The 27,068-nt window shown below is 35.1% G+C and overlaps 1 protein-coding gene across 1 annotated transcript in view; it reads right to left on the bottom strand.

The window, feature by feature from the left end:
* Positions 1-10: 10 nt before the first annotated feature.
* LOC111424431 (CBFA2/RUNX1 partner transcriptional co-repressor nervy) overlaps positions 11-27,068 on the bottom strand; it is a 97,651-nt gene continuing 70,593 nt past the window's right edge. Inside the window, exons 3-7 of the mRNA XM_023057952.2 lie at positions 18,513-18,856; positions 18,310-18,456; positions 17,868-18,010; positions 8,749-9,433; positions 11-8,688 (exon numbers count right to left, since the gene is read on the bottom strand). Coding sequence (XP_022913720.1) covers positions 8,470-8,688; positions 8,749-9,433; positions 17,868-18,010; positions 18,310-18,456; positions 18,513-18,856 — 1,538 coding nt within the window. The 3' untranslated portion in view covers positions 11-8,469. The remainder of the gene's footprint in view (positions 8,689-8,748; positions 9,434-17,867; positions 18,011-18,309; positions 18,457-18,512; positions 18,857-27,068) is intronic.

Below are 27,068 nucleotides of genomic sequence, written 5' to 3'. Positions count from 1 at the left end.
AAAATAAATGTAAAATTTGACATTTAAATTTATTTTCACAGGAGGAAAAATTACAATGAAACAATGTTTGGTTACGACTAGTGAGACTCAACAAAAAAAAAATAATACGAAAGGAAATATTTCGTTGAAGAGGAAAAATTTAAAACACTAAATAACATGAAAATGTACACTTATACATATCGTCATATACAGGATGTTATAAGTTTGAATATAAAATTTTTAGTGAATTTTACTTAAGATGCAATATAATTTCCATAGAAATATGGGCGTATCTACTTACTTTGTCCCACATAAAATGCAATATATCAACGTAATTTTACATTACAGTAAAACCTCAATGTAACGGATCAATACGGGGAAAAAATCTGGCCAAAACTTCAAAGCTGGCTTTCTCACGAACCGCGCATTCGATTTTGATGATTCTTTTTTTGATCGAAAGGTTGATTCTTCGGTAATAATCCTGCGGTAGAAATTTTCATTCAGATTTTAATTTGGACATATACAGGCTGCAAGAATGAGAAAAACTTTTTTTCTCGAAATTTGTAATACCCTGTGGGGTGCAGCTACTACAGCAGATGGTGTTAACTGGAATCAAACGGTAGCTCAATCTTTTATGAAGATTTTGTCTACCTTATAATATATACTTTATGAATGAGTTTTCTAAAACATCATTATTCATGGGCTTTGATTATATATAATATGGATTGAGCTAACTGAATATATCTACTAACAAAAATGTTGCTTAAGGTGAATAGACGCAGATGGAAAGCGATAATGTGAAAGTGTAACAAAGATAGATATATTATATGTCAGTACGCTTCTATATCTATCTCACTTCTATCAGTACACCCATTATATGGCAGTACGCTTCTATGTCTATCTCGGTTCGATCACCTTGCCATATTCCATATCCATACATATATATCCATATTATGTATAATCAAAGTTCATGGGTAACCATTATCCTGTAATAATCCTGCGGTAGAAATTTTCATGCAGATTTTAATTTGAACATATACGGGCTGCAAGAATGAGAAAAACTTTTTGACACCAACTTGACAGACTAATAATAATTATTTGAAACGTTAAAATATCAAAAAACGTCAATTTAATTCAATTTTTTAGGAGTTTCTAAAGGTTTGACATTAAAAAACCTAAATAAATTAATTAATTTTCGTAAAAAAAAACGTTTTATAAAATTGACATTTAATTTTGACAAATTATTGTTGTGAAGTAATTTTGACAGTTAGTGACATTGAATTTGTGTCACATTTGACGTTTAAACTTTATTCAGAAATTTATTTAAAAGATAAATTTATGGAATCAATTTCAATAGTCGTGGGCAAAGTATAGTATTCTACTCACATATAATGAGCTATTATTCACTCAGGTTAATTATGCCTATACAGGTGTCCCGAAACTTTACGTCAAGCGGGCACCGGGTGAGAGGCCAACTCATACCTGCTCTGGTAAAAATAAGAAAAAAATTCCATGTCTCTTAGTTAAGTGGTAATAGACATATTTTTGAAAACGTTCAAAATCGGTCCTGTACATCATTTAGGTACTACGGTGAGAAATGTTCGCAATTTAATAATGTATTCCTTATGAACCATGTTACTGCAGAAGTCACAAATCAAACAACAAAAATCGTTAGTTTTGCAAAAAAATATATTAATTTGATTGAGTTAAGGTTGAAAGAATTTATGTCTATCAAGTTTGACACACGATTTCTAAAAAAAGGAGTAGTACAACACCCTTGGCAAGTAATTTTAAAAGATGGCCTGTATAGTCAAGTTTCCAAAATGGTACAACACTTGCCATTTTTCTTGTCATAATAGGTTCGTTCCAACCGCACTTTTGACTGTCAATTGACAGTCACCAGCCTGCGCAGTTGAAAAGTGCTGTTCCATCCGACCCGTGGACGTGCCGCGGACTGGTCGGCGACAAGTTGTCATGAGTTCCAACGACCGTCGGACGCGTTCATGCACGCGTCCGCGACAAGTCAAATGCGTACCTGGTTTCGACGATGTACGGTTTGTCACGTTCTTTAGCGCTTGCGCGTAACAGAGCATAACTCATTTCCAATTGTGCAGCCGGTCTGTTTGTATATCTTATGGGTATCTTTACCATCAAGCGGGTCTGTCACGACGAGCTGAGTCTATATCTATGTGGCAAATTACTGGCACTATTTCTCTGAAAAATTGCATATAGCGTTTATCCGAGGTGCTCGTTTCAGCTAAAATATTTTCAGTGTTCTCCAACTTCCGGTTATACCGGAAATGGACCCCAACTTCGTTATTTTAAATGGAATGTACCGATTTTTATTGAATTTTCGAGATCCCCACTAAATTTTAGTATAATTTGATATAAGTCATCATATGTCTCGAGTGCACCATTTATGGATTATTTCAGTTTTTGCGAAAGTTATGGTAATTTTTCGAAATTACACTCGAGTCCGGCTAAATATTCTCAGGGTTTGCACAGAGAGGATCCATAGTTTACATAACCCTTGAAAAGTTTTTAAAAAAATTATATAGATTGGTCAGAAATTTTCCCCGAATTTCCCTATCTCGAAAAGTCGAAAACTACATTTTTTTAAATGGCAACCCTAATTTAGGGGTCTCGAAAATTTAATAAAAATTGTTAAAATAACATAGTTGTGGTCCATTTCCGGTATAACCGCAAATTGGAGAAATCTGAAAATATTTTAGCTGAAACGAGCACTTCGGGTAAACCCGTACACAAATTTTCACAAAAATAGTGCCAGTAGTTTGCTATATACATATAAGACTCAGCTCATCGTGACAGACCCTGTACATTTGGATTTGGATTATTCTCTACTCTTTTACATGTTTCTGGTGTTTTGTTTAACAAATTTTTAAGAACTTTTATTTCATATGTATGTTTTATGATAAGTTTCATAGACAAATTAATCAAAAAAGTGTAAAAACATGCATATTTTTATTTCATTTTTCTAGTAAAGGTTATTACGCTTTTTTTACATTTCTAATTAATGCTACTTTAGTTCATTATTGTTAAAAAAATGAGTAAATGGTAAATTGTGGTTGCAGCGCTAACTATCGGCAGGGTTGGATATAAAACGTACATAGAAATTTCAAACCGTTCCAACAGCGTTGACGAAATGTACGCGTACACAAACGTGTCCACGGACGAACATGCGCAGAAAAAAGTCCTGTACTAGTCGTGTACGCGTACACGACGAGTCAAATTTGTGCGGTTGGAACGAACCTAATATAAATATTATTGCCTGTTTTTCTGCAAAAAACACGTTATTTAAAAAATTCATATTTTTGTATGACGATTTTTAACATTTTCAAAAATATGTATTACCACTTAACTAAGAGACAGAGAATTTTTTCTTATTTTTACCAGAACAGGTATGGGTTGGCCTCTCACCCGGTGCGCGCTTGACGTTGAGTTTCGGGACACCTGTATAATCATAAACTTAAGCTTCGTGAATAATAGCCCTCATTATATGCTCATATAATAATATACTATTATTCACTCTATTATCTCTGTTACTAACGAAGATACAATGTTTTAAAGCGAACACCTGTGAAAACAAGCATACAAAATCTAAGGTGGCGCGCTAGGTGTTGTTTCGAATAGTAAATTGACAATTGTTAAAGATTTTCATAATCTTTTAACATAATAGCAATGCCGTTGTCAATAACTGATATTGCGCGTATTGTTACTTTATTATTGAGGATGGCAAAAGTCAGCACATACGTTGGGTATACTCCGAACAATAGTTCAGGATGTCTAGACCCGATATGTGGAAACAGGAAATTTAACTAGGCGGCAAGATTTCGGTAAAAGACGAGTGACAACGATTTATTATTCTAAACACTCTCAGGAATCGTAGAACGACAGCTGTAGAAACTCGGCATTGTCTTCAAATGGTGCGTGTTGTTGACATAAGTGAAAGAACCATTCATCGAAGACATGCTGGAAGTGATCTGACTGCAAGAAGACCTGCCAAAAAACCGCGGCTGCTTCACAATCATCGGCGAGCACGTCTTCAATTTGGGCGCGTACATATGAATTGGGGAATAGAACAATGGGGTAAAGTGCTCTTCACTGACGAGTCCAGATTTTGTCTCAGGTCACCTGATAGTCGAGAACGAGTGTGGAGACGTCTTAATGAAAAATTTGCGACCAGCACAATTTCGGAAAGAGTACCTTTCCGTGGAGGTTCTATAGCACGTGTGGTTAGCGAATATCTTGATGAGGTAGGGTATTGAACGGATGGAGTGGCCAGCGTGCAGCCCGGACCTTAACCCTATCGAATATCTTTGTATCATTCGCGTTTCATAATTGTATAGTCCACAAATCTTTCATTTCAACGTCTTCATATTCGCTCATCGGCCATCGGGTAATAGACAACCACTACTCATCCGTAAAAAGGACTTTCCTCCATTGCTCGATCTCCCAATTCACATGAAAGCGCGCAGATTGAAGACGCGCTCGTCGATATCTTGGAAGCAGCCTCGGTCCTTTGGCGGCGTTCTTGCAGCCAGACCACATCTAGCAAGTTTTCAGCGAATGGTTCTCTCACTGACATCAACAACATGCACCATTTGAAGACAACGCCGAGCTTCTACAACTATCGTTATGCGATTGGTTAGAACAATAAAACGGTCATCAGCTACTATTGTCACTGGTCTTGTTTTCACAGGCGATCAGAAATGCTCAGAAAAGATTGGGCTACCGTTTGATTCCAGTTAACACCCTCTGCTGTAGCAGCTGCACCCCACAGGGTATTACAAATTTCGAGAAAAAAAGGATTTTCTCATTCTTGCACCCCGTATATGCTCAAATTAATAATAATAATAATAACTTTATTCAGGCAAAACGAATAAAAATTATCTATCGCAGGATTATTACAGAAGAATCAACGTTTCAATCAAAAACAGAATCATCAAAATCGAATGATTGGTTCGCGAGAGAGCCAGCTTTGAAATTGTGGCTAAATTTTAGTGGCCGTTTTTTTTTGTCGGTCAGTGCATATAACAATTTAGAATAACAAATAAAATTAGATTAGCACTAGAACTAGAAACATTCCGTTTAGGCTTGAGTCTCTTAAGACAGCTAAACCCGTCTAATGTTAGTTCTAGTGACAGTGGTATGTAGGTAGCGCTGCTTAGTATAAGATATCACTATGTTGCATATTTGTATTGCACTAAAACTAGAACTAACAGTAAACCCAGAACTAGAAACTTTCGGGTTTAGTCGTCTTAAGAGACGTATGGCTAAACCCAAATATTTCTAATTCTAAGAGTAGTGCTAGATCCACGTTATCACTAGAACTAACAGAAGACCTAGAACTAGAAACATTCTGGTTTAGCTGTGCGTTTCTTAAGACGACCAAAAACTCAGGGTTGTGATAAAGACGTTTCTTTTTTCAAAGCAAATTTTTTTCTCTGCTAAATTACCCAATGCCTGTACTATTAAGCTATCGCTTAAGTGCATAGTACCTAGTTTCGTAACTATGGTTACTGCATTCATATATTGCGAGTTATACAGGGCTTCCCAAAACTTCCGGGACGGAGCTGTAAGTCTTGAACAAGTGAAGAAAAAAATTTGCAAATGTGGGGATCACTAAAGAGTAATAAAAACTACATTCTTAGATAGTTTAGAACTTCCATGCAATGTGGAGTTTTCTTAGGGGATGACTACCACTACATTTTTAAATAGCAACCTCTGTCGAGTTTTACCTTATTTTAAAGGTAATGAAAAAAAAAAATAACCCCATAAACCAACCCGATATCTTAATTCTTTCAAGAATTATGAGGTTTTTCTTTCGATTGTTTTCAATAAACTTGTTTTGTAAATTTTACTTTTATTAACTCCAAAAATGGCGCAAAAACTGACCGAAAAAAAGAAAGTATCACTCTTTTAATGATTCGTGGCTTTGGGGATAGAACAAGATCTTACGATGAAGTGCGGCACGTCTTCAATGATTTCTTTCATCAACGACCACCGAATTCTAAATCGACAGTCGAAAGAACTGTTCGACGATTTCAAGAAGAGGGAACTGTGAAAGATCTTGGAATTGATCTGGAATCTGCAACAACTCTAGAAAAAACCGAAGAAGTAAGGACTGTCTTTTACTGAAAAACCTTCAAGTTCCTTATTAAATGCGTCTCAGGTACATGAAATTGGTAAAAGTTCAGTCCACAGAATTTTGAAAAAAAATAACTATTTCACCTAGTTCAGGAATTGCACGAAGGTGACTTCGGAAGAAGGTTGGAATTCTGTGTAATAGTACGTTAAAAATTGTGATGTTGACAGAAATTTCTCATATTTCTCAAATAATTAAAAAATAATAAAGGAAAACGTAGAACTTTTTTGAGAAATATTAATATATTTAATTTAATTTAAATAGTGTTTCAAAACTATTGTTTCATCTTCAGTACTTAAATTAATTTACAATTGGAAGGAAATATTTAAGGTCTGTAGGGATTAGATATAAGTTTAAGCTTTTCTTCTTAAATACAAAATAATTTAAAATTTACAAAAAACATCAAAATATTTTTTGGAAAAATAACTTACATAAGTTGTCTTGATAACTTACATAAGTTGTCTTGATAACTTACATAAGTTATGTTTCCAAAAACCTAATTACCTAATCCCTACAAACCTTAAATATTTCCATCAAATTATAAATTAATTTAAGTACTGAAGATAAAACAACAGTTTCGAAACATGTATAATTAAATTATACATATTACTATTAAGTTCTACTTTTTGCTTTATTATTTTTGAATGGTAAGGTTAATAGACACAATTGTCGTTATTGGAGTGACGAAAATCCACGTTTAATAAGAGAAGATCATACTCAGAGACCGCAGAAAATTAATGTATGGGCTGGTATTATGGGAGAGAATGTAATTGTATGTCTTAATGTTATTGACAATAAGTGGTTCCAACAAGATGGTGCTCCTCCACATTTTAATCGGGCAGTCCGAGACTTTTTAAGCCAAACGTTTCCAAACCGTTAGATTGGTAGAAGAGGTGAAATTGAGTGACCACCACGATCTCATGATCTAACACCATACGATTTTTTCTTTTGAGGGTTCAAAATTCCATTTATAAGCGTTTGGGTCATTGCGAAATCGAAGAAGGTCGATAACTTGAACATTTGTTATAAAAATCGTAATAAACGTGGAAAAAACATGAAAACATTTTATTTACCCATTTTGTAGTCAACCCCTCATAGTTCTTGAAAAAATTAAGATATCAGGTTTTGGTTTATGGGGTTGTGTTTCTTTCTTTATTACCGTTAAAATAAGGTAAAACTCGACAGGGGTTGTTAAAAATGTAGTTTTTATTACTCTTTAGTGATTCCCAAATTTTCAAATTTTTTTCTTCACTCGTTCAAAACTTACAGTTACTTACAGTTTTGGGAAGCCCTGTATGAAATTCCTGGTATAAAATTGATATACAAAAGTTCTTATAAAAGAATGTCTACGTTTTAGTTTAGGGATTAAATTAAATGAATCTTACATTTGCACTAAATTTGATTAATAAGTAATGATAGTTATTTAATTGATATTGCAATCTAATTTGAGAGAAAGCAAGTTGGAGTGCTAAGAATGTGAGCAATGACTTTAAAATGTTAGTAGATAAGTACTATTATTCAACCTTATTTACAACTTTTTATACAGTAATAATTTAGCTACTAATTAAGTTGTTGGTATGGGAAAGGTATCATTTTAAACAATGATTTTATCGTGGAAATATCAAGCATTAATTAGTTTTAAATGTGCATTCAAGTCGCAATGAATCAGATCTTTAGGGATGCGATGGGAAACGGAAATATTTAACAGAAAGTTATTATATACTGCGTTATTTCTATGGCAATAATAAAACCGAGATAATTTGGGAAAAGCTCTATCCATAAAGTCCTAGGTTTCCAAACCGTGAGACTACAGAGAAAATCCAACGAATAAATAAATTGAATTTTGTGTATCCAGCGACAGAATCTAGTTCGTATAAGATACAGAAATCTAATAAAATAATTTGATTGCTAATAACTATTATAAATAATAATGAGTTAATTTATTAAAATGTAGCATTTAAAGTTCTTTCATAAGAAATTTATGTTCTCTACATTGAATATAAATATTTCCTAAAAAACTTACTATTCAAAGTTATAACACCCTGCATTAACATTCTACACTTATTGCCGATGCGAATCTTAGGACGAGAGACTAGAATAAATTAAAAACTTGGGAACCGTAGTACGACCACATCTAAAAAATTGGAGCTACTATAACGGCGTAAGGTACATTTATTACAATCTTTCTTTGGTATTATTCCGACGCGAATATACATAGCAGAAAGGAAAACTTAATCTGGATCGTGCTGACGAGATATTACACGTAAGTATTTTTGAGTTGAATAATATTATTATTTCTTGATTTTCCTCGTTTTTCTTGCGGGTCACTTTTTAAACTTTCCCGTATCCGGGGGATTATTGGTCTGGTGGGTTGGTAAAACCGTTGTGCTAGGCGTCGAAGATCGAATAGGCCGCATTTTTTCTTTATTGCACACTTGATGGTGATTTTCCCAATCTTTATGTTGACAAAATGGGCCGCAATATCTTGCTATGTTACAACCGGAACATGTTTCGTGAGCTTTTCTACCACAATTCCAACAAGACTATAACCATAAAATACGTAATAATATTAGTGTTTTATGCGATTATGAAAAGAAACTTACATTTTGTTGAGACGGTTGTGGAATATTAGAAGGTGAATTTTCATTGCTTTCTTGGTGATTAGACCCATCATCGCTATGTTTCCTTGCATCTAACAACAACTTTTCAGTTTTAGCTCTTTCGGCAACGATTAATTCGTTGGCTTTCGTTTCAGCGGCAGCGACTGCTTTTTGAAGTTCAATAACGGCTTGTCTTTTGACGTCATTAACAGCTTCTTCAGCTCGTCGCTTCACTTCTGCTACTCTATCCTCGGTTTGTTTAACCGCTTGCATCATGATTTCGTTGGCCGCTTTTTTTAAATCAACACTTACGTCTTGTTTACGAAACCATTCGTTAGTCATATCTTGACTATTTCTTTGTTGGAGTATTGTGAGGGCTCGTTTTGTTTTTTCGACCATTGAAAGTATGCAATTTAACATTACGTGAATATTCCTCCATTCTTCGTCTCCACGAGTTTGAAGATTTTTGGTGTCCGCCACGTCTTCAGGGCGGTGTTGTGCGGCGTAATTGTGACTATGTTGGGAATAATCGAAGAAATGTGAGTTTGGAACAGCCGGATTTACGTTTGGTAGGAGAAGACTTTGATGGGAGAAAAGAAACGAATTTTGAGTCGCTTGTCTTTTAACTGAAGAATTGTAGTCTTGTGGGTCTTGATGGATTTGGCCGTTGATGCCGTTCTCGTAGATACTAAACAAGAAATTTATTAATTATATCGTTATAATCGATTGTTATGACACAAACAAGCATAAATTAACAGTTTCGATCGAACTTTGAAGTCGAAAGTTGGGGAAGCCCCGCGAGAAGTGGCACCGTAGCGTGCGGGCCCTGTAATTAAAAGCCAAGAGCGCCGTGTAAGTGACGGCAACGTCGGCGTCGGCGGCGTCGACGGTTGAAGAGCCGACCCTGTAGGCCAGGGACGGGGGTGCGGGGCGACGCCGCGGGACGTAAGTAAAAAGCGCGCTGTTACGGCCAGATGGTGCCAGAGGCGCCGCGTGCAGCCGCCGAGACCGAGAAAGAAACCATTATTCATTTTAATAAAACGGTCGCATGCAGGGCCATTGAATATAGTGAACGTACGAACGGATCGCCATCGAAGAACCGAACGCCAATGTGTCCGTTTACTTACTACTTCTATTTGCCGACGAGTTATGTTACTTTTCCTTGTAAAATTCGGATAAATTTGCCGGAATTATAAAAGAGAATGTTGTAACATTAGATTTTTCGTACTATCCATAAAAATTTTTATCTTGAGCGTGAAGTTAGCCCCCATTTTTTGATTTTTAAATTTTTCATTGTTCTAGATTGTTCTGGAGTTGTTCTACATTGTTCCAAAGCGGCAAATAGAAAAAATAAAAACTCGGCGAGAAAAACCGAAAAACGGGTTTTTTGACTAGCCCCCCATTTTAGGAAAAACCATTTTTCTTGGTTGTTCTGGGTTGTTCTAGTTATTGTTCTAGAAAATCAAAATTATGGGATTCGTCATTACGAAGTTATAATTAAAAATAGGTTTGGCTGCCAAAATGTCATGACCATAATTTTCCTACATTCAATTCCATACTACAAATATACCTAAAGCAATCTGGAACAGCTATTATTTTATTTAGAACAACTCTATAAAGGACACTTTACTCTTTGAAAATTAAAGTTTTTGGAGTTTCAGTCAGTAATTCTTGCGTCAGCGGTTTTAAATTACACAATAACAATTAAAAAACATATAACGATCTAAAATAATTCAAACATTGCTGATTCAATTTGTTCTAGATGTGTTTTACGTCTAAACTAGGAAAAAAAAGCTTTTTCTGGTTACACGGACATTAATTTTGCAAAATCATATCTTCCTCAAAATACAGCAAAATGCAGATCTACAAAGAAAAATAATAAATCAACAAATCAATAATCCACCTATTCGATCAGAATACAAAAATACACTATTTGTATTATACAGGGTGATTCTCAACCTATACGCATAAACTTGGGGATTTGTTCCTCACGACGAATAATAAAAGATTTTTTGTTTCATAGATATCAGTGATATTTACTATCAAGAATACATAGAACATTTTAAAATAACATCACAGCAATTGTGCGAAGTGATTTCCCATATTTTCTATCAATTGGCCTCCCGGAATCCACGATCTCCCATTAGCGCGGTCTAAACCAGGGTGTTGGCGAATTGTCTGGGCAGCAGCAAAATGATTTTGCAATATTTGCTCAGTATTAACTTCCGTGACGTACACTTTTAAGTGACCCGATAAGTAAAAATTAAGAGGGTTGAGGCTGGGCGATCACGGTAGCCAGGCCATTAGACCATCTCGACCTATTCATTTTCCAGTAAACACATTATTTAGATTTACAGAAACTAGAAAACTTTTACTACAATTTGTTTCATCTATTAGTGATTATTTGTCATGAGGAATAAATCCTCAAGTTTATGCGTATAGGTTGAGAATCACCCTGTACATTATGTATTAAAAACTAAATATCTCTGTGTTCCACGCACGCAGAGATATATTTATATACAGGGTGTCCCGCAACGATTGTACAAAACTGCATCAGCGTATTCTATGATCAAAAATAAACAAAAAAAGCCTAATAAACATAGGTCCGAAAATGGACCATTTTCGAGATATTCAAAGATTTAGTTTCATAAGTTGATATTGTTAACATCATGAATTTAAATTTGTTTTTATAATAATTAAGTCGTTACTATGATTACGATAAGTTGTCTAATCAAAAAAAAATAATAATACTTCACGAAATTATTATTTTACTATTTAATTTAATAAAACTATTAAGTATGGCTCCTATTAATTACTCCAAGGAAGAGATGGCGGATATGGTGTATTGTTACGGACTAGCTGATGGAAATGCGTCGTTAGCAGCTCATCATTACGCGCAAAGGTTCCCGAATATACGATTGCCTAATAGTCACACCTTTAGCAGACTATTTCTCAGATTAAAAGAAACGGGAAGCGTAACCCACAGCCATTCCACGGAGAGACATTACACAAGGCCGGTGGAATTAGAAGAAGCAGTTTTGAGAAGAGTCGATGAAAATGCCTCAACCAGCATTAGAAGAATTTCTGCACAAGAAAACATTAACAAAACAACCGTTCACCGCATTTTAAGGGAGCAGTTGCTTTATCCTTATCATTACAACACCGTTCAAGCTCTAACAGAAAATGATGGCGAAAAAAGAGAGATTTTTTGTAGGTGGGCCATACAGGAAGAAGTAGTAAACGTCGACTTTCCCATAAACATTGTATTTAGGGATGAAGCAACATTTACTCAAAGCGGAATTTTTAATATTCATAATGCGCACGTTTGGAGCGATGAAAATCCCCGTGCAATACTAGAAACTCATCATCAGTGGCGATTATTAGGTCCATTTTTTCTTCCAAAGAGATTGACAGCCGATGCCTACATACATTTTTTACAAAATGACCTTACAGAGGCATTTGATGAATTACCTCAACAAATTCTAGAAGATTGCTACTTTATGCACGATGGAGCACCAGCACATTATGCACGCGCTACTCGAGCATACTTAAATAACAGATTGGCAATAAGTGGATTGGCCGAGGAGGTCCTGTTCCGTGGCCACCTCGTTCACCAGATTTAAATCCGTTAGACTTTTGGTTTTGGGGACATTTAAAACAAATTGTTTATTCTGAAGACGTTCAAAATGTGCAGGATTTGAAGAATAAAATTAATAACGCATTTGACACAGTAAAACAAATTCCTGGTATCTTTGAACGCATTAGAAGTTCATTTAGAAAACGTATCCGTTTGTGTTTAGAAGTAAATGGTCCGCATATTGATCATTTATTATGACATGAATCTTTTCCAATTTGTTAAATATTCGTTGTTTTTATGCTGGTTGAACGATTTTCTTCGATAATCTTTGTTACTTGTTTTGTTAAATTATTAATGAACTGTATTAATTAACTTAATATTATCTTATTATTTATTAAACTTTATCTTAACCATCGTAACCATGGTAATCATATAATTACTGCATCTAAATCGTTAGAATTAATGATGTTTACAATAGGTCAGCTTATGAAACTAAAACTTTGAATATCTCGAAATTGGTCCATTTTCAGACCTATGTTTATTAGACTTTTCTTGTCTGTTTTCGATCAGAGAATACGCTGATGCAGTATTGTACAATCGTTGCGGGACACCTTGTATACTATATTTGTTCCTATATATCAATAAAATAAAATATTAAAATTCGGATGAAGAATTATACAGCTTTCCCAAAAGTAATCGATAAATTCGTTAAAACAACTAAAAAAATCGCTGAGACGGGTCTAAGGATTTACATTATTTGCAATTTTTTGGTATAGAATTCAAATTTTTTCCGCCATTTTTAAATGAGTATGTATTTTTAATCCCCCATTTTTATTATGGAATATAAAAGAGGATTTTTTCTGAATTTGGTACCGCCAAAATTAATATTATTAGCTACATAACAAAATCTTTATGTTTCATGTTCAAGTTTCATGATTTCCCATTCAGTTGAGGTAGAAAAATAGCAGTAGCCATACGTAACCATGGCAACCAGTTGTTTCAGATACTTTATTAAGACAATGATTAATTTTTGATATCTGCAACTGTTGATTGTCATGGTTAGCTACTGCTATTTTGCTATCTCAATTGAATAAGACGTGTTCAATAGGATTCAGGTCAGGACTTAACGCCGGCCATTCCATGACCTGAATTCCACGTTCTTGCAAAAAGTTACTGGTGATGCCGGCAGTATGTAGCTTTACATTGTCCTGCATTAGGATGAAATCTTGACCGACCCCATATTGAAGCAAGTCCTCCAAGATGTTTTCGATGTAATTCATGGCATTTAGTCTACCAGGAACAACAACAAGATCAATTCTGTTGTCTATACTCATTCCAGCCCAAACCATAACACTTCCTGTATAGTAGCGGCTGGGTAGCGTTCACCAGGACGACTATATACACGTACTCAACCGTCGCAACGAGTTAAATGAAATCTGGACTCGTCCGTTAACAGTACAGGTGTCCTGTGACGAAGTTGCCAATCTCTGTGATCCAGAGCAAATCTCAATCGCGTTGCTTTGTGATGCTGATGTGGACAGGTTTTCTAGGTTTCAAATTCGCTTCTTTTAATCTGTTTCTAACAGTTTGATCAGAAATTTCTATTCCATGTGCTCGTCTTAGGTCGTTTAGGAGGTCTCGTGCTGTGGCAGTACGGGTACGTAGACAGGAAAGGACAAGAAATCGGTCTTGATTTTGAGTAGTTTTTCGATTTCGACCTTGTCCAGCTCTTCTAACATGTTGTCCAGTATCCCGAAATCGATCCCATAAACGCTGAATAACAGAAGGGGAAACTCGAAGATCCCTGCTAACATGTCGAATAGAGTGGCTATGCTGAATAAGGGTGACAACACGGGCAACTTGCACTTCACTAAGATGCCACATGACGCTTAGTAGGCTTTCATTCGTGAATTCAAAGCATACTTGACATTTTTCCACTTTGTTTTGCGTTATTAATTTACATTTTTAAGTGTAACTTAAAAGTAATTGAGAGTTGTAACATTGTTTTTGTAATTAAGTTAAATAGTTAAATATATACCGTTGAAGTAAACCAAATTTGATATGTCTAGAACTATTATTTAAAAAATTACATATTTCGAAAAATGTTCCCCTAATTTTTTTGAGCAGGGTATATAAATATACAGGGTGTGTCAAATGTTTGGAATATAGCCAATAACTTCGCCATTTGTGGTTTTAAAGAAAAATGTTTCAAATACAAATTTCTTTATTAATCATGACGCTTCTTTTGGCGACATTTGCTTGTTTGTATTGTTTTTGTTTCGTTGCTATGGCAACCAACATTGTTATTTTAACCCTTTGTGTCCCAAGAAGTCAAAAATTTTGAAACTTTGTAGCAGAATTAAAACAATATCAAAATACACTCAGTAAAGGCCAAAATATGCAATCCCCCCATTCCAGGGAGATAATGGTATTTCAGAGTACCATCAAGCATTAAAATATATTTTAGTGATGTTGCAGTATACAAAAAGTTAGAAAATAAGTAACACTTGCATTAGCTAAATCACATTATGACATTCAGTAAATTTGAATATGTATTTATCAGACCTGTATCTACAAAACGACAAAAATCTGATAGAATATTGAGAAAAACATATTGAGCAAAAGCTAACATTTTCGCATAATCTAAGTGTCAAAAAAGATGCTAATTCAAAAATTCCTGGAAGCCGTGTTTATTGAAATTAAGAAATTAAACTTATTTTAAATTGAAGCTTAAAGCTTTCTCTTTAAAATGATGTATAATAATTGTTGGGTTGGATTGGAAAATATTGAGAAAAAAAATGTTAAAATAAAACTTACATTTTCGTATAACCTAAAAATGTCAAAACGATGCTAATTTAAAAATTCCTGGAAGCCGTGATTATTGAAATTAAGAAATGAGACTTGTTCTAAATTAAAGCTCAAAGCTTTCTCTTTAAAATGATGTATAATAATTGTTGGATTGGATTGGAAAAATATTAAGAAAAAAAATGTTGAAACAAAACTTACATTTTCGTATAACCTAAAAGTGTCAAAAAAGATGCTAATTTAAAAATTCCTGGAAGCCGTATTTGTTGGAATTAAGGAATGAAAGTTATTCTAAATTAAAGCTCAAAGCTTTCTCTTTAAAATGATGTATAATAACTGTTGGGTTGGATGGGAAAAATATTGAGAAAAAAAATGTTGACATAAAACTTACTTTTTCGTATAACCTAAAAGTGTCAAAAAGATGCTAATTTAAAAATTCCTGGAAGTCGTATTTATTAATATTTAGGGATAAGACTTGTTCTAAATTAAAGCTCAAAGCTTTCTCTTTAAAATGATGTATAATAATTGTTGGGTTGGATTGGAAAAATATTGAAAAAAAACTATTGACATAAAACTTACATTTTCGTATAACCTAAAAGTGTCAAAAAAGATGTTAATTTAAAAATTCCTGGAAGCCGTATTTATTGAAATTAAGGAATAAGACTTATTCTAAATTAAAGCTCAAAGCTTTCTCTTTAAAATTATGTATAATAATTGTTGGGTTGGATTGGAAAAATATTGAAAAAAAAACTATTGACATAAATCTTACATTTTCGTATAACATAAGTGTCAAAAAAGATGCTGATTATATAATTGACGAAGCATATCTGTAAAACCAAAGAAAAGCCTGTACCACTTCTTGGAACAGCGGTCGATTGCATACACTTGTCGAAGTTGATCTGCATGATCTACCCAACGCAGTAGTTGAAGGACAATCCTTTCACCTAATCCATAAGTTTGAAGTTTTTTTTCAGTTTCAGGAGATTTTCCCTCATACACATCAAATTTCTTTGTGTAGGTACCCTTTCTTATCTGTTAAGCACCAGAGCTTATAACCCCTTTTTATGGGCTTGAATTGTTTCATACTTGACCTCTCTTTGAAGACTATCATGGATTCATCCACTGCCAACTGCCTAGTGCCATGATAATAACTAGAAAACTGACGGTTAAGTGTTTCAAAATACGGGCGGATCTTGTATAGTTTATCCGTATTATTCTTAGAATGTCAACTATGACATGCAGATATGATAAAATCTTCTGAAACCATCATTATTCGTATGACAAGTGGTACATCCAAGTCTTCAGCGTTACTGCAGAAGAGTTTATAGCTTGACAAACTGTGATAACTCATTAAGAAATGTATGCCAATATTTTCTTTCAAGTTTAGCATTTTATTCCTTTGGGTGGCGTACAAATTATTTTGAAAGGTAATATCTTTCACACAGTTGCCCATCAGTTTTAAAAAATAATCTGTAGGATTAATAAAGTATCACCAATTATTCCCTCTGGATAATGGTATCCTGGAATTTCAGTCTGTTTTTCCCGTTTTCTTCATTTTCTATCAATTTCTACCTTGTTCTTCTTGTTGGGCACGTATTTCTACTACTTCAGTGTCACTTTCCTCATTTTCATTATTTAGTCGTTCTACTTCTTCATCTTCCAGCATAGGTACCTCACTAGCACTAGTAATAACAAAGTCATTTTCTTCATCTTCTATTTCTCAATCTCAATATTGTACCTGTTATTATCCTGGCGGTACTTAAACGTACCAAACACAAAATGTAACTTTTTTCGGGAGGAAAAATAAGAAATGTTTGAAAATTGTAATTGCAATACGTAAACAATACCCGAAAGCTGCTTACAAATCACACCTAATATAATATAATAGATGACTACAGTTTAAAATGAGTGTTTAAAACTACCGGTACTTTAAAGTACCATCGGGACATAAAGGGTTAAATGGGATGCATATACTTTTTTTGCATACTTTGATAGAGGATGAGTCCCTCTATGCGATGAACATATCAAATCATATGGTTGTATAAGAAAAAAATCGAGAAAAGATGCGTTTTTGAAAGTCTTAAATCAGCTAATTACAATCAAAGTAGGCGCCGAAAAAACGCCGTTGACAGCTTTAAATGTTAAAAAAATTACAGCTTCAACAATTATGAATAATTAATAATGTATGGTCATTGGTAGCTGTCTTCGACCATCAACTTTTTGCAAGATTTTTAACACTTTTTGACATTTAAAGCTGTCAACGGTGCTATTTTGGCGCCTACTTTGATTATAATTTATTGATTTAATATTAATTAACTTTAATTTTCAAAGAGTAAAGTGTCCTTTATAGAGTTGTTCTAGTGAAAATAATAGCTGTTTCAGATTGCTTTAGGTATAATAAGAATATATTTGTAATATGGAATTGATAATAGAGAAACTATGGCCACAACTAGAACAACCCAGAACAACAAAGAAAAACTGATTTTTCAAAAAATGGGGGGCTAGTCAAAAAATCTAGTCAAATATTTGCCGCTTTGGAACAATGTAGAACAATTCTAGAACAATCTAGAAATTTTTCGTACTATCCATAAAAATTTTTATCCTTCCGTTTAAAATAATGTGTAAAATAATGAAATAAGAATATAAATTCAAAGAGGAAGGGTAAAGACGAGTTTGTAGCCTGAAGATGTTAGAAGTTGAGCACGTTACCCCATCTCCTAGAAACTTGTCGAAAACTTACCTATCGGAGGCTCTTCTCTTAACGCCAGTGCCAACGGCGGTCATTTGGGTCTCGTTTGGTAGAAAGATTTCCGAAGGTTCAGAGGGTGAATGTGCTGGGTCCAAGATGACGTGCTCGTGTGAACGAACGTATTGCAATGGTGACTAAAACAAGCAAAAAAAAAAATAATTCAAAGAACCCGAAACGACGACGTCATAGTGTCGAAATGGAATCCAAACAAAAAGAGCTGAGGGGGCCAATCAGGCGCAGCGAATACAAATCACTCAGTAATTGTGAAACTTCGCGGAGATTTTCCGAATTTTACGATCTCCTTGCCTTTATTAGGCTCCGCGGCGACACGTGCGCTTTATAATTTTTAAGCCGCCAGAAAAAAAAAGAAAATTTCTGTCGTTCCGTTTTGGTGAAGTCGCCGGCCCTCCTCGGTTCAGATGCCTTTAATTACCTGTTTGTTGGCTCTTGCCAGTCCGTGGATCTCCCTTTGCAGTAACGGTAAATGGGCCCTAAGAAACGGCAACACGAACGGTCTCAGTGGGAAATTGGTCACGTCCTGTAGCGAATGGTGAAACTCTTCTATGCTTAAATTTGAACTCTGAAATTTTTACAATAATTATAACTAAATTAAAAAAGAAGTTTATTTCGACTTACAACTAAATTTAGAACAAGACTTCGTACTCTTTCACCAATATCCGAGCTTATATCGGTTCCAAATTGGACTAACGTACTGAGGAATCTCTTCACTTTCACCAGAGGACGCGTTATGCACGACGCGTAACTGTGATTGTATTGCTGGGCGGGTGTTGCGTCCAAATTTACTGATAGAGCGGAGGCCGGAAGGGGCGGTGTTAGGCTGTCTGCCGATCCGTTATTCACAGGTGAACTTGCTCCATTTCCCGAAGTTCGATGGGGCGAGGATTGCGTCGGAGAAGGTGGTGGTACCACTCTCGCTCCTTCCGGTGAATCCGGAGTTTTACATCGCTCTTTAGGAGTTACTACAATTTCAATAAAAAAAAAGAAAATCATAAATCATTATTTACTTTAATTGCCTTCTTTTAAAAAAGATTCCAATTAAGTTTACTCGAAACTGTTTCCTTATGGAGCATCTTCTGCACCTGTTATCGCGTTACCAGTGCCCCTCCAATAAATCAAACTTAATATCTGAAAGAAAAGTTTTACGCAAATAAGCGTCGTCGCAAACTCGACCCGAAACTGAAAGAAAAAGAAAAAAGAACGTAGAAGGTTAGTACTGCCCCTTTTATGACTCCTCGAGAAGTGCCAAAGATTTCAAACCATGATCGCGGTTTCAACCTCTTTTCGATAGATATAGAAATCATGACCGCGCTTTAGCTATAAATCCACCACCGCCAGCCCCGAAAAACAATCGAAACTATGCGCACAACAATGCGAAGCAATCTATCACGTGCAAAAAACAATCGTAGGAAGGACGAGGGGCGTCGGCAACTGGTCTGCACCATCTGTCGTCGACTTTTGTTTTAATTACGTGCGCGAACAAAGACCTTAAGAAATTGGAAAGGGCGACGACAGCTACCATTCCGAACTTTTCGCAATAAAAAATATACTATTGAGAGATAACAATTTTATTCAAAATAATCAACACTTAGATTATATCATAACAAATCCTAACATCTATTGTTTCGAGCAATGAGAAATGAACGTCGAGGTTTGCGAGAATTGTGCAAGAGCGTTAAAGTAGTTGGACCGAGGTCGTACTGAGCCCTTAGTCATGGCTGTCGAGAAGTTTGAAGGTGCATAATGGCGAAGGTGATTGGTTAGCGACTGCACTTGGCTCGTTTAATTCTATGCTCGGCCGCGGCACACAATGAGGGTGTGGCGGTCAAACAATCACCTCCGCCCCGATGGCCGATATGTCGAATGGTATTGACACCTTCCCGTTAAATATATATATATAAACGTGGTGGTGATGGCAGCATAGGGGGTAGAGCGCCTGTATAGGTGAATTTCCGCCCCGCAGCGATTGGACGACCGACATTACACAAAAAAAAACAACGAGTCTACAAAAAAATCCGCGTTTTCGACGTGTTAATGAAAAATTGAAAAGGTGGAAGTGATTGACTATAAACGGGTCGGGAGGTCCATTCGATTTGCCGTCGTGTGTGGGTTTTTCAATTATGTTCGATTATCTTTCGAAATATGTCATATATGACCTTCAACTAAACAACTATTGGATAACGATTTATATAGGAAATTTTATATAAATTGCGATTGTCCAATAGTTGTATTAATGTAGTAACCATAGTTACGAAACTATTCTTGTTAATAATATGTGACCTGGTCTACGAAAAGGGGGCTTAAGTGTGAAAAAATCATTTTTCACTTTTTTGGCGATTTAGATAAAGTAAAATATGCTGGTAGGGAAGTTTGTTAAAAATGTACAAAAAGAAAAGCAGAAATGATTGAAAATGAAAAAAGGTAGTTTTTTCGATGCTACCTTTTTCTTTGATAATGAAGCCACAGAATCTTTCTTCACTGTTTCTTCGGCCTTTGTTGGAACTGAATCTTATGCCTTGTAACTTCTTTACCTTTTCTGCATCCTTCTATCTTCCGCTTAGCAATTTCTGAATAAACACCTTGGAATTCTTCGTTATACCTTATTCCAGCTTCGATATTACTTAGTATCACTAAATCAAGTTTGTTTTTGGATAGCTCTAAACAATTGGTTCTACTACTAACAATCCGATCTCGAGGTATGAGTGTATTGCATTTCTTAATACAACAATTGGTAGAGAAAAATTTTGCTATCAGCTCTTCTTCTTCTAAATCGGCCATAGATAAGTCCATTTTAACGAAACTTTCCTCTGTATCATCTCTTGCCTGATATAAATCATAATCGCTGTCCAAATCATTATCAATATCGGATTTATCACTATCTTCTTCGTTTTCACCAAAATATTGTCTGTAAACGGCACTGAACTCTTCTTCAACAATCATTTTTAATTTCTTTCGGAAGCAAAAGACGCATATTTTTTTTATTTACTGAATAATTAGTAAACGTAATGAAAAAGAGGAATGTACAACACAACAAATTCGCATACAACACTGGATGTCCTCGAACAGAGTAGGATGCGGTGGGATGCAGGGAGAAGCGAACAACTAAAGCGAAAATGATAAAATGACTTCTTTATCTTTAACAGCTGTTTTCTCGAAAACTTGTTTTCACACCTAAGCCCCCTTTTCGTAGACCAGGTCACATATAATAATAAATCGTTTATTGTGTAAGAAAAAAAAAATATAACATACAAAAAAAAAGAAAATCAAAGTTTATATACTATTCTTGCACAAACAAGGAGACAATTCAGGGACAATTAAAATTAGTAATTCCAGATTTGAGTAGTCAAAAAACAAAAACTAAACACACACAAAAAAAGAACAAATTTGGCAAACCGTTAAATAAACCGATTAACCAATTAATTTTGTCACCCAATACATTTAGATGCCGAAGTTGGTTAATAATTGAAGTCTGACTCTCGAACAGCCAAACACAGAGCTCTCTCCGAAACCGTGCAGGACCCTTCGACTTCAGTCTATCCAGAAGACCATTCTACGACATTGTGATACGAAAAGGAACGCCGAAACATAGAAGTCCTGTGGTAAGGTGGGTATATGCAACAACTCGCATATTGACGCGAATTTTATGAAATAAATACTTAGTTGTATCAATTTGTGTGCTATATGATGAAATTTATGTATATAATTTATGTTATTATATACCGTAGGCAGTTATTTTGCACCAAATGAATGCGTTTTGCATTCGAAATACAAATCGCAGGATGGTATACTGGCACTAAGTAGTTGAACTGAGATAAGACAAGAGTCTCACATAACCTTTTCTTTAAATTGACAGGAAGGTATGATCTGTGAGGATACAGCATACGCAAACTCTAATATATCTAAAATCATTTGGAAGAAAAAGGCCTAAACTTTTAGATCCTTTTACGAAAGGAAGCGTGCAAGCATCAACAGTAATTTGTATCAAGTTTTTCAGATCCGAGCAGATACGCCTATTGCCAAACATTACGACCGCAGACTTTCCAAGATTCAGTTTCAGTTGATGCATATTCGAGGTAACCCACAGAGTTTGAAGGTCCAAGTTAATTTTCGCTTTCGCCGTATTGTAATCTTCAGCCTTGAAGCTGTAATAAAGTTGAATGTCGTCTGCATACATATAAAATTTATTAAATTAGATTTTAAAATAAAGCTGGTGTAAAGCGTATATAAAATTGGCGCAAGAATTGACCCCTGTGGAACACCATGTACAATTGTACTAGGAGTAGACAACAAACTATCGACTTTTACTGTTTGAGAACAAAACTCAAAATTTTGAACAAAGTTCAATAGTTGACCGTATCAAACGCCCTACTATAGTATAGCATCGTCATTATAGTAATATCACCCTTGTCAGTGGCAGCAATGAGGTTGTCTGTGATAGCCAACATTGCAGTTGTGCAGCTGTATCCTTCCCTGAAGCCAGATTGCGTAGCAGGAAAAATGTCATATAGGTTGGCAAAATGCGTTAACTGACGCTGAATGACTCTCTCAAACACCTTAGAAAGAAAAGGGGCGATACTGATGGGTCGCAAATCACCAAAAGAAGAAGGTTCAGATTTTTTTGGAATAGGTTTTATAAAGATATTTCAATTAAACCGGTGTTAATAATGTGTGTAACGTAGGGAAGCACTGTAGGGCAGCATAATTTTAACATATAAGAACTGATACCATCTGAACCTGCTGAAGAGGATTTAAAGGCATCAATAATATCACGGACAGTGGCAACCTCAATCGTGGAGAATTCAAAGTTTCTATCAGAAAAAGGAGTATCACTGTACAAATCCAAATTATTTTCAGCAGGTATACTGTTGGCAGCACTCACATCTCACACCCCACCAATAAAAAAGTCATTCAGCTCGTCAGCCTTTTTGAGATGATCCTGCATGCCTCCTCCGCAACGCTTCCTCCGCCTCACATTTAAGGATTAAAGACGACGCCAAATATTTTTATTTTTCTAGGTATAGGTTAGTTCTACTTTTATACTTGCACTGTCACTAGAACTAGAAACATTTGGGTTTAGCTGTGTTAAGAGATGTACGGCTAAACCCGAATGATTCTAGTTGTTGCCCTAGTGTTAGTTCTACTTTTAGTTCAATAAAAATATACTAGAATCTAGCGTTACAAAGTTTCGGGTTTAGCCGTGCGTCTTGCAGGCCTAGATTATTGTATATTTTTATTGAACTAATAGTAGAACTAACACTAGACCAACAACTAGAATCATTCGGGTTTAGCCGTACGTCTCTCAAGACGGCTAAACCTAACTGTTTCTAGTTCTGATGTTAGTTTTAGCGACAGTGCAATTGTAAAATTAGAACTTTTCACCATGCCTAGAACTAGAATCATTTGGGTTTAGCCGTCTTTAAAGACGTGCGGCTAAACCCAAATGATTCTAGTTTTAGGTATAGTGTTAGTTCTACATAGTAATAGTGCTAGTGTAAAACTAGAACTAACACTAGACCTAAAACTAGAAATATTTGGGATAAGCCGTGCGTCTGATGACTAAACCTGAAACTTTCTAGTTCTAAGTCTAGTGTTAGTTCTGGTTTTAATTGTTATGGAGGACTAGATTGTTGTATATTTTTAATGAATTAAAAATAGCACTAGACCAACAACTAGAATCATTCGGGTTTAGCCGTACGTCTCTTAAGATGGCTAAACAGAAATGTTTCAAGAATGTTTTATCAAGGCGAGATAAATGGGAAAATAAGAAGAATTTTTAACAAATACAACTTGGAGTTAACTAGCAAAAACAATAACACATTGAGCAGACACCTTATAAACAACAAAGACAAGATCAACAAACTGGACGACAATGGAATATATAAATTACAATGTAGATCTTGTAGAGCAACATATATAGGACAAACGGGAAGAAGACTGAGACAAAGAATTTATGAACACAAAACTAAACAAAATTCTAGTTTTGGAAAACATCTAATATTTAATACAGAACACGAATTTACTAATAACGAAGATGCTACCTTAATACACAAGACCAATAAAGGATATCTAATGGAAATCCTAGAAAATTATGAAATAAATAAATTGAAGAACAACTTTCCTATGTACAGCTGCTTAAACGAACAAACAGGAACAACAAGAAAACCTCTATATCTATATTTGAGGACACCTTTCACACCAACAAAAAGGATGGGGAAACCACCAGAAGAACGAGGGTTGCGAAATAAATAATATTTGGTTTCCACAACTTCTGAGTGTGTATATAGTTAGTTCCTTACCTTCCTTACTACAGTTACATTCCCCAAACGCATTTTTCCTTGACCTCCAACAGCCTTCAAAATTAAATTAACGCATGCGCGAGGAGTCTAGAATAACATGCTTGAATTTCATTTCTCAAAGTTTTTCACCTGCATACCCTCTTAAATGTCAACAAATGTACAACATGTTTTCACCACCACTGACCATCACACAGTATTCGATAATACTGCATAATTCTATCATAATTTGTTGTTATTTAGTGTAATTATTGATTTTAATATGTTCTCTACGAAACAACGCAACAAGTTTTCAAATATTCGATAGTTTGACGTAAGTTTTTTAATTATAACCAGACAACATGTAAGCTTTGTTCGTTGGGACTGCACTACTTGCACTATGCAGTTTAGTGCAGATGTTGTGTGTTCGTTGGGGATAGTGCAGTTTAGTGCAGTTGCATTCATACTGTTCGTTGGGCCAGGTGCAGTGCAATTTACTGCAGCCGGTGCAAGTTAGTGCAGATTTTGTTGCACCTGCTTTTGATTAAAGCTTTGTTCGTTGGGACTGCACTACTTGCACTCACTTGCACTATGCAGTTTAGTGCAGATGTTGTGTGTTCGTTGGGGATAGTGCAGTTTAGTGCAGTTGCATTCATACTGTTCGTTGGGCCAGGTGCAGTGCAATTTAGTGCAGCCGGTGCACGTTAGTGCAGATTTTGTTGCCCCTGCTTTCGATTAAGTTCAATAAGTGCAGTGTAACTAAAATGGCGGAATATTTGAAAGCGCGTTTTGTAATAATTAATATTGATATAAATATTAAGAAATAAAACCTTATAATAATTAATATTTGTTGTATTAGAGAACACAGTACATTCAATACCAGTAGAGGCAGTAGAAAACTACCCCTACTTTTTTGGAATAATTTAAAAACTACCTGTTGAGTTTGGCTTCATTAAATACACTTATAGTACATTTAAAAATATTAATTATGTGTTTTTTCTTATTTAGAGGTGGCTGGGGTTAACTACCCTCACCACCCCAAATTTTTTTTTTTTCAAGTACTGCTTATCGATTTTGGTGCAATTTAGCATGTGATTTCTTTATACGTTAAGTAGTACTTTTGAAAAAACTAATAAGGGTTAGTAGTTTGGTATAGAAAATATATTTCGCTAATAATTGAAAAAAATAATAATAATTAATGAATACTAAAAAAACGCTACTAAAAAACATTCTGCGATAATTTCATTTTCCACGAGTATTTCGCTGACTATCTCCTGTTCGTCCATTTCAAATATTATACACTTTTTTTTATAAAAATCTGTTCGTTGCGACCACGGTTTATACACTTTTCTGACCTGCACTAAGTTGACATGACAGTGCACTGACTTACACTTCATTGCACTATGACGTCATACGAGTGCCATGTCGTGCAGAGTAGTGCAGTCCCAACGAACAAAGCTGTAGTTTAATCTTTTTTTTTTAAGAATACAACCTTATAACAATATATTTTTTTGTAATATGAAGATGCCTTAAAAAGGCGAAACCGGTCAAGGCACAATTAGTATTAAATAAAGTCCATTGTTTAAGTGCACATTAGTATATCTTTATTCCAAATTAGAACACAATGGTCAGCAAAGAAAATCAAAACAGAAATATTTCTAGTTCTGTTAGTTCTAGTGACAATGCAAGTGTAAAACGAGAACTAACACTAGACCTAGAGACTCCTAGAAGAGACCTAGAATCTGATTTTTTATAGGTCTTGTGTTAGTTCTAGTTTTAATTGTTAAGCAGTGCTAGATTGTTGTATATTTTTATTGAATATTTGATGACAAATTTCTTATACAAAAATTATAATTAATAACAAAAAATATTATTTCTAGCATACACACTTGTATTGAATTTAAATTGTACCGCATTCAGAATTAAAACAACTGTCAGCAACACATGTTACAATACCAAGACAACTTTAATAACAATGCGGAAGAGATAAGTAGATAAAACAGATCTGATTTTATTTCGACAAAAAATCTACCGGTTTTTGTCGAAATAAAATATTGGAAATATTATATAAAACGACTGAACCGAAAACCCAATTAGAACACGGTAAATCTCACCCGGTGCTTCATACCATAGGCACAATTTTCGACAGTATACCTCCTGCGGGCAGTGCTTTGGGTGTCTGTAATTGACGTCTTCGTAAGAATGGCCATCTGCTATTGGCACATCTAAGGGCACTCGGTTATGCACAGCACAGTTTACGATACTCGGACCTGACCTTCCAGTATTACAGGAATGAGATCTTTCCTTCGCAACTTCCTACGCAATCTTTAGCGCGGACGCTATTTATAGACATATTAATTGGGTTAGGTTGAATCCAAAGAATTTTCTCATAACAGGATTCATGGCGTATCCGGTATTGTAATAAAAAATAGTTCAAGTATATGTTGACGATACTGACCTAATATTAAATTTTAATTTCGAATAAATGAATGAAATTTTCAAATGAAAACAGACATAAACTCTCGAAATATGTTTGAGTAGCTCAAGAAACGTTCCGTTTTACGAGCATGGCAACAGTGGTAATTTTCGAACGATAACGACGCCTCGCGGTCTAATTAAAATTCAAAATAGCGACGTAATAAAATTAAATCCTCGCAATCGGCCAAATGGGGGCGAAGCTCCCGGGTTTTGCTATCAGGTTGGGAGCGGTTGTGTAATGACGGCCTAAAAACTGACAGCACACGACAGAATCCACACTGTGCCCCGCTGATATCCTACGGTATTACACGATCGAACTAAAAGTGGAAATTTGATAATTATAATAAAGAAAATACAAGTTTTGTTTTAAGACAACAAATTTTATTAAAAGCTCATCTTACAAAATACACAAACATATATGTTT

Source organism: Onthophagus taurus, chromosome 7, assembly GCF_036711975.1.
Source record: "Onthophagus taurus isolate NC chromosome 7, IU_Otau_3.0, whole genome shotgun sequence".
Classification (NCBI taxonomy): Eukaryota; Metazoa; Arthropoda; class Insecta; order Coleoptera; family Scarabaeidae; genus Onthophagus; species Onthophagus taurus.
Note: the sequence above shows the minus strand (reverse complement) of the source record. Positions and strands in the feature narration are given on the sequence as shown.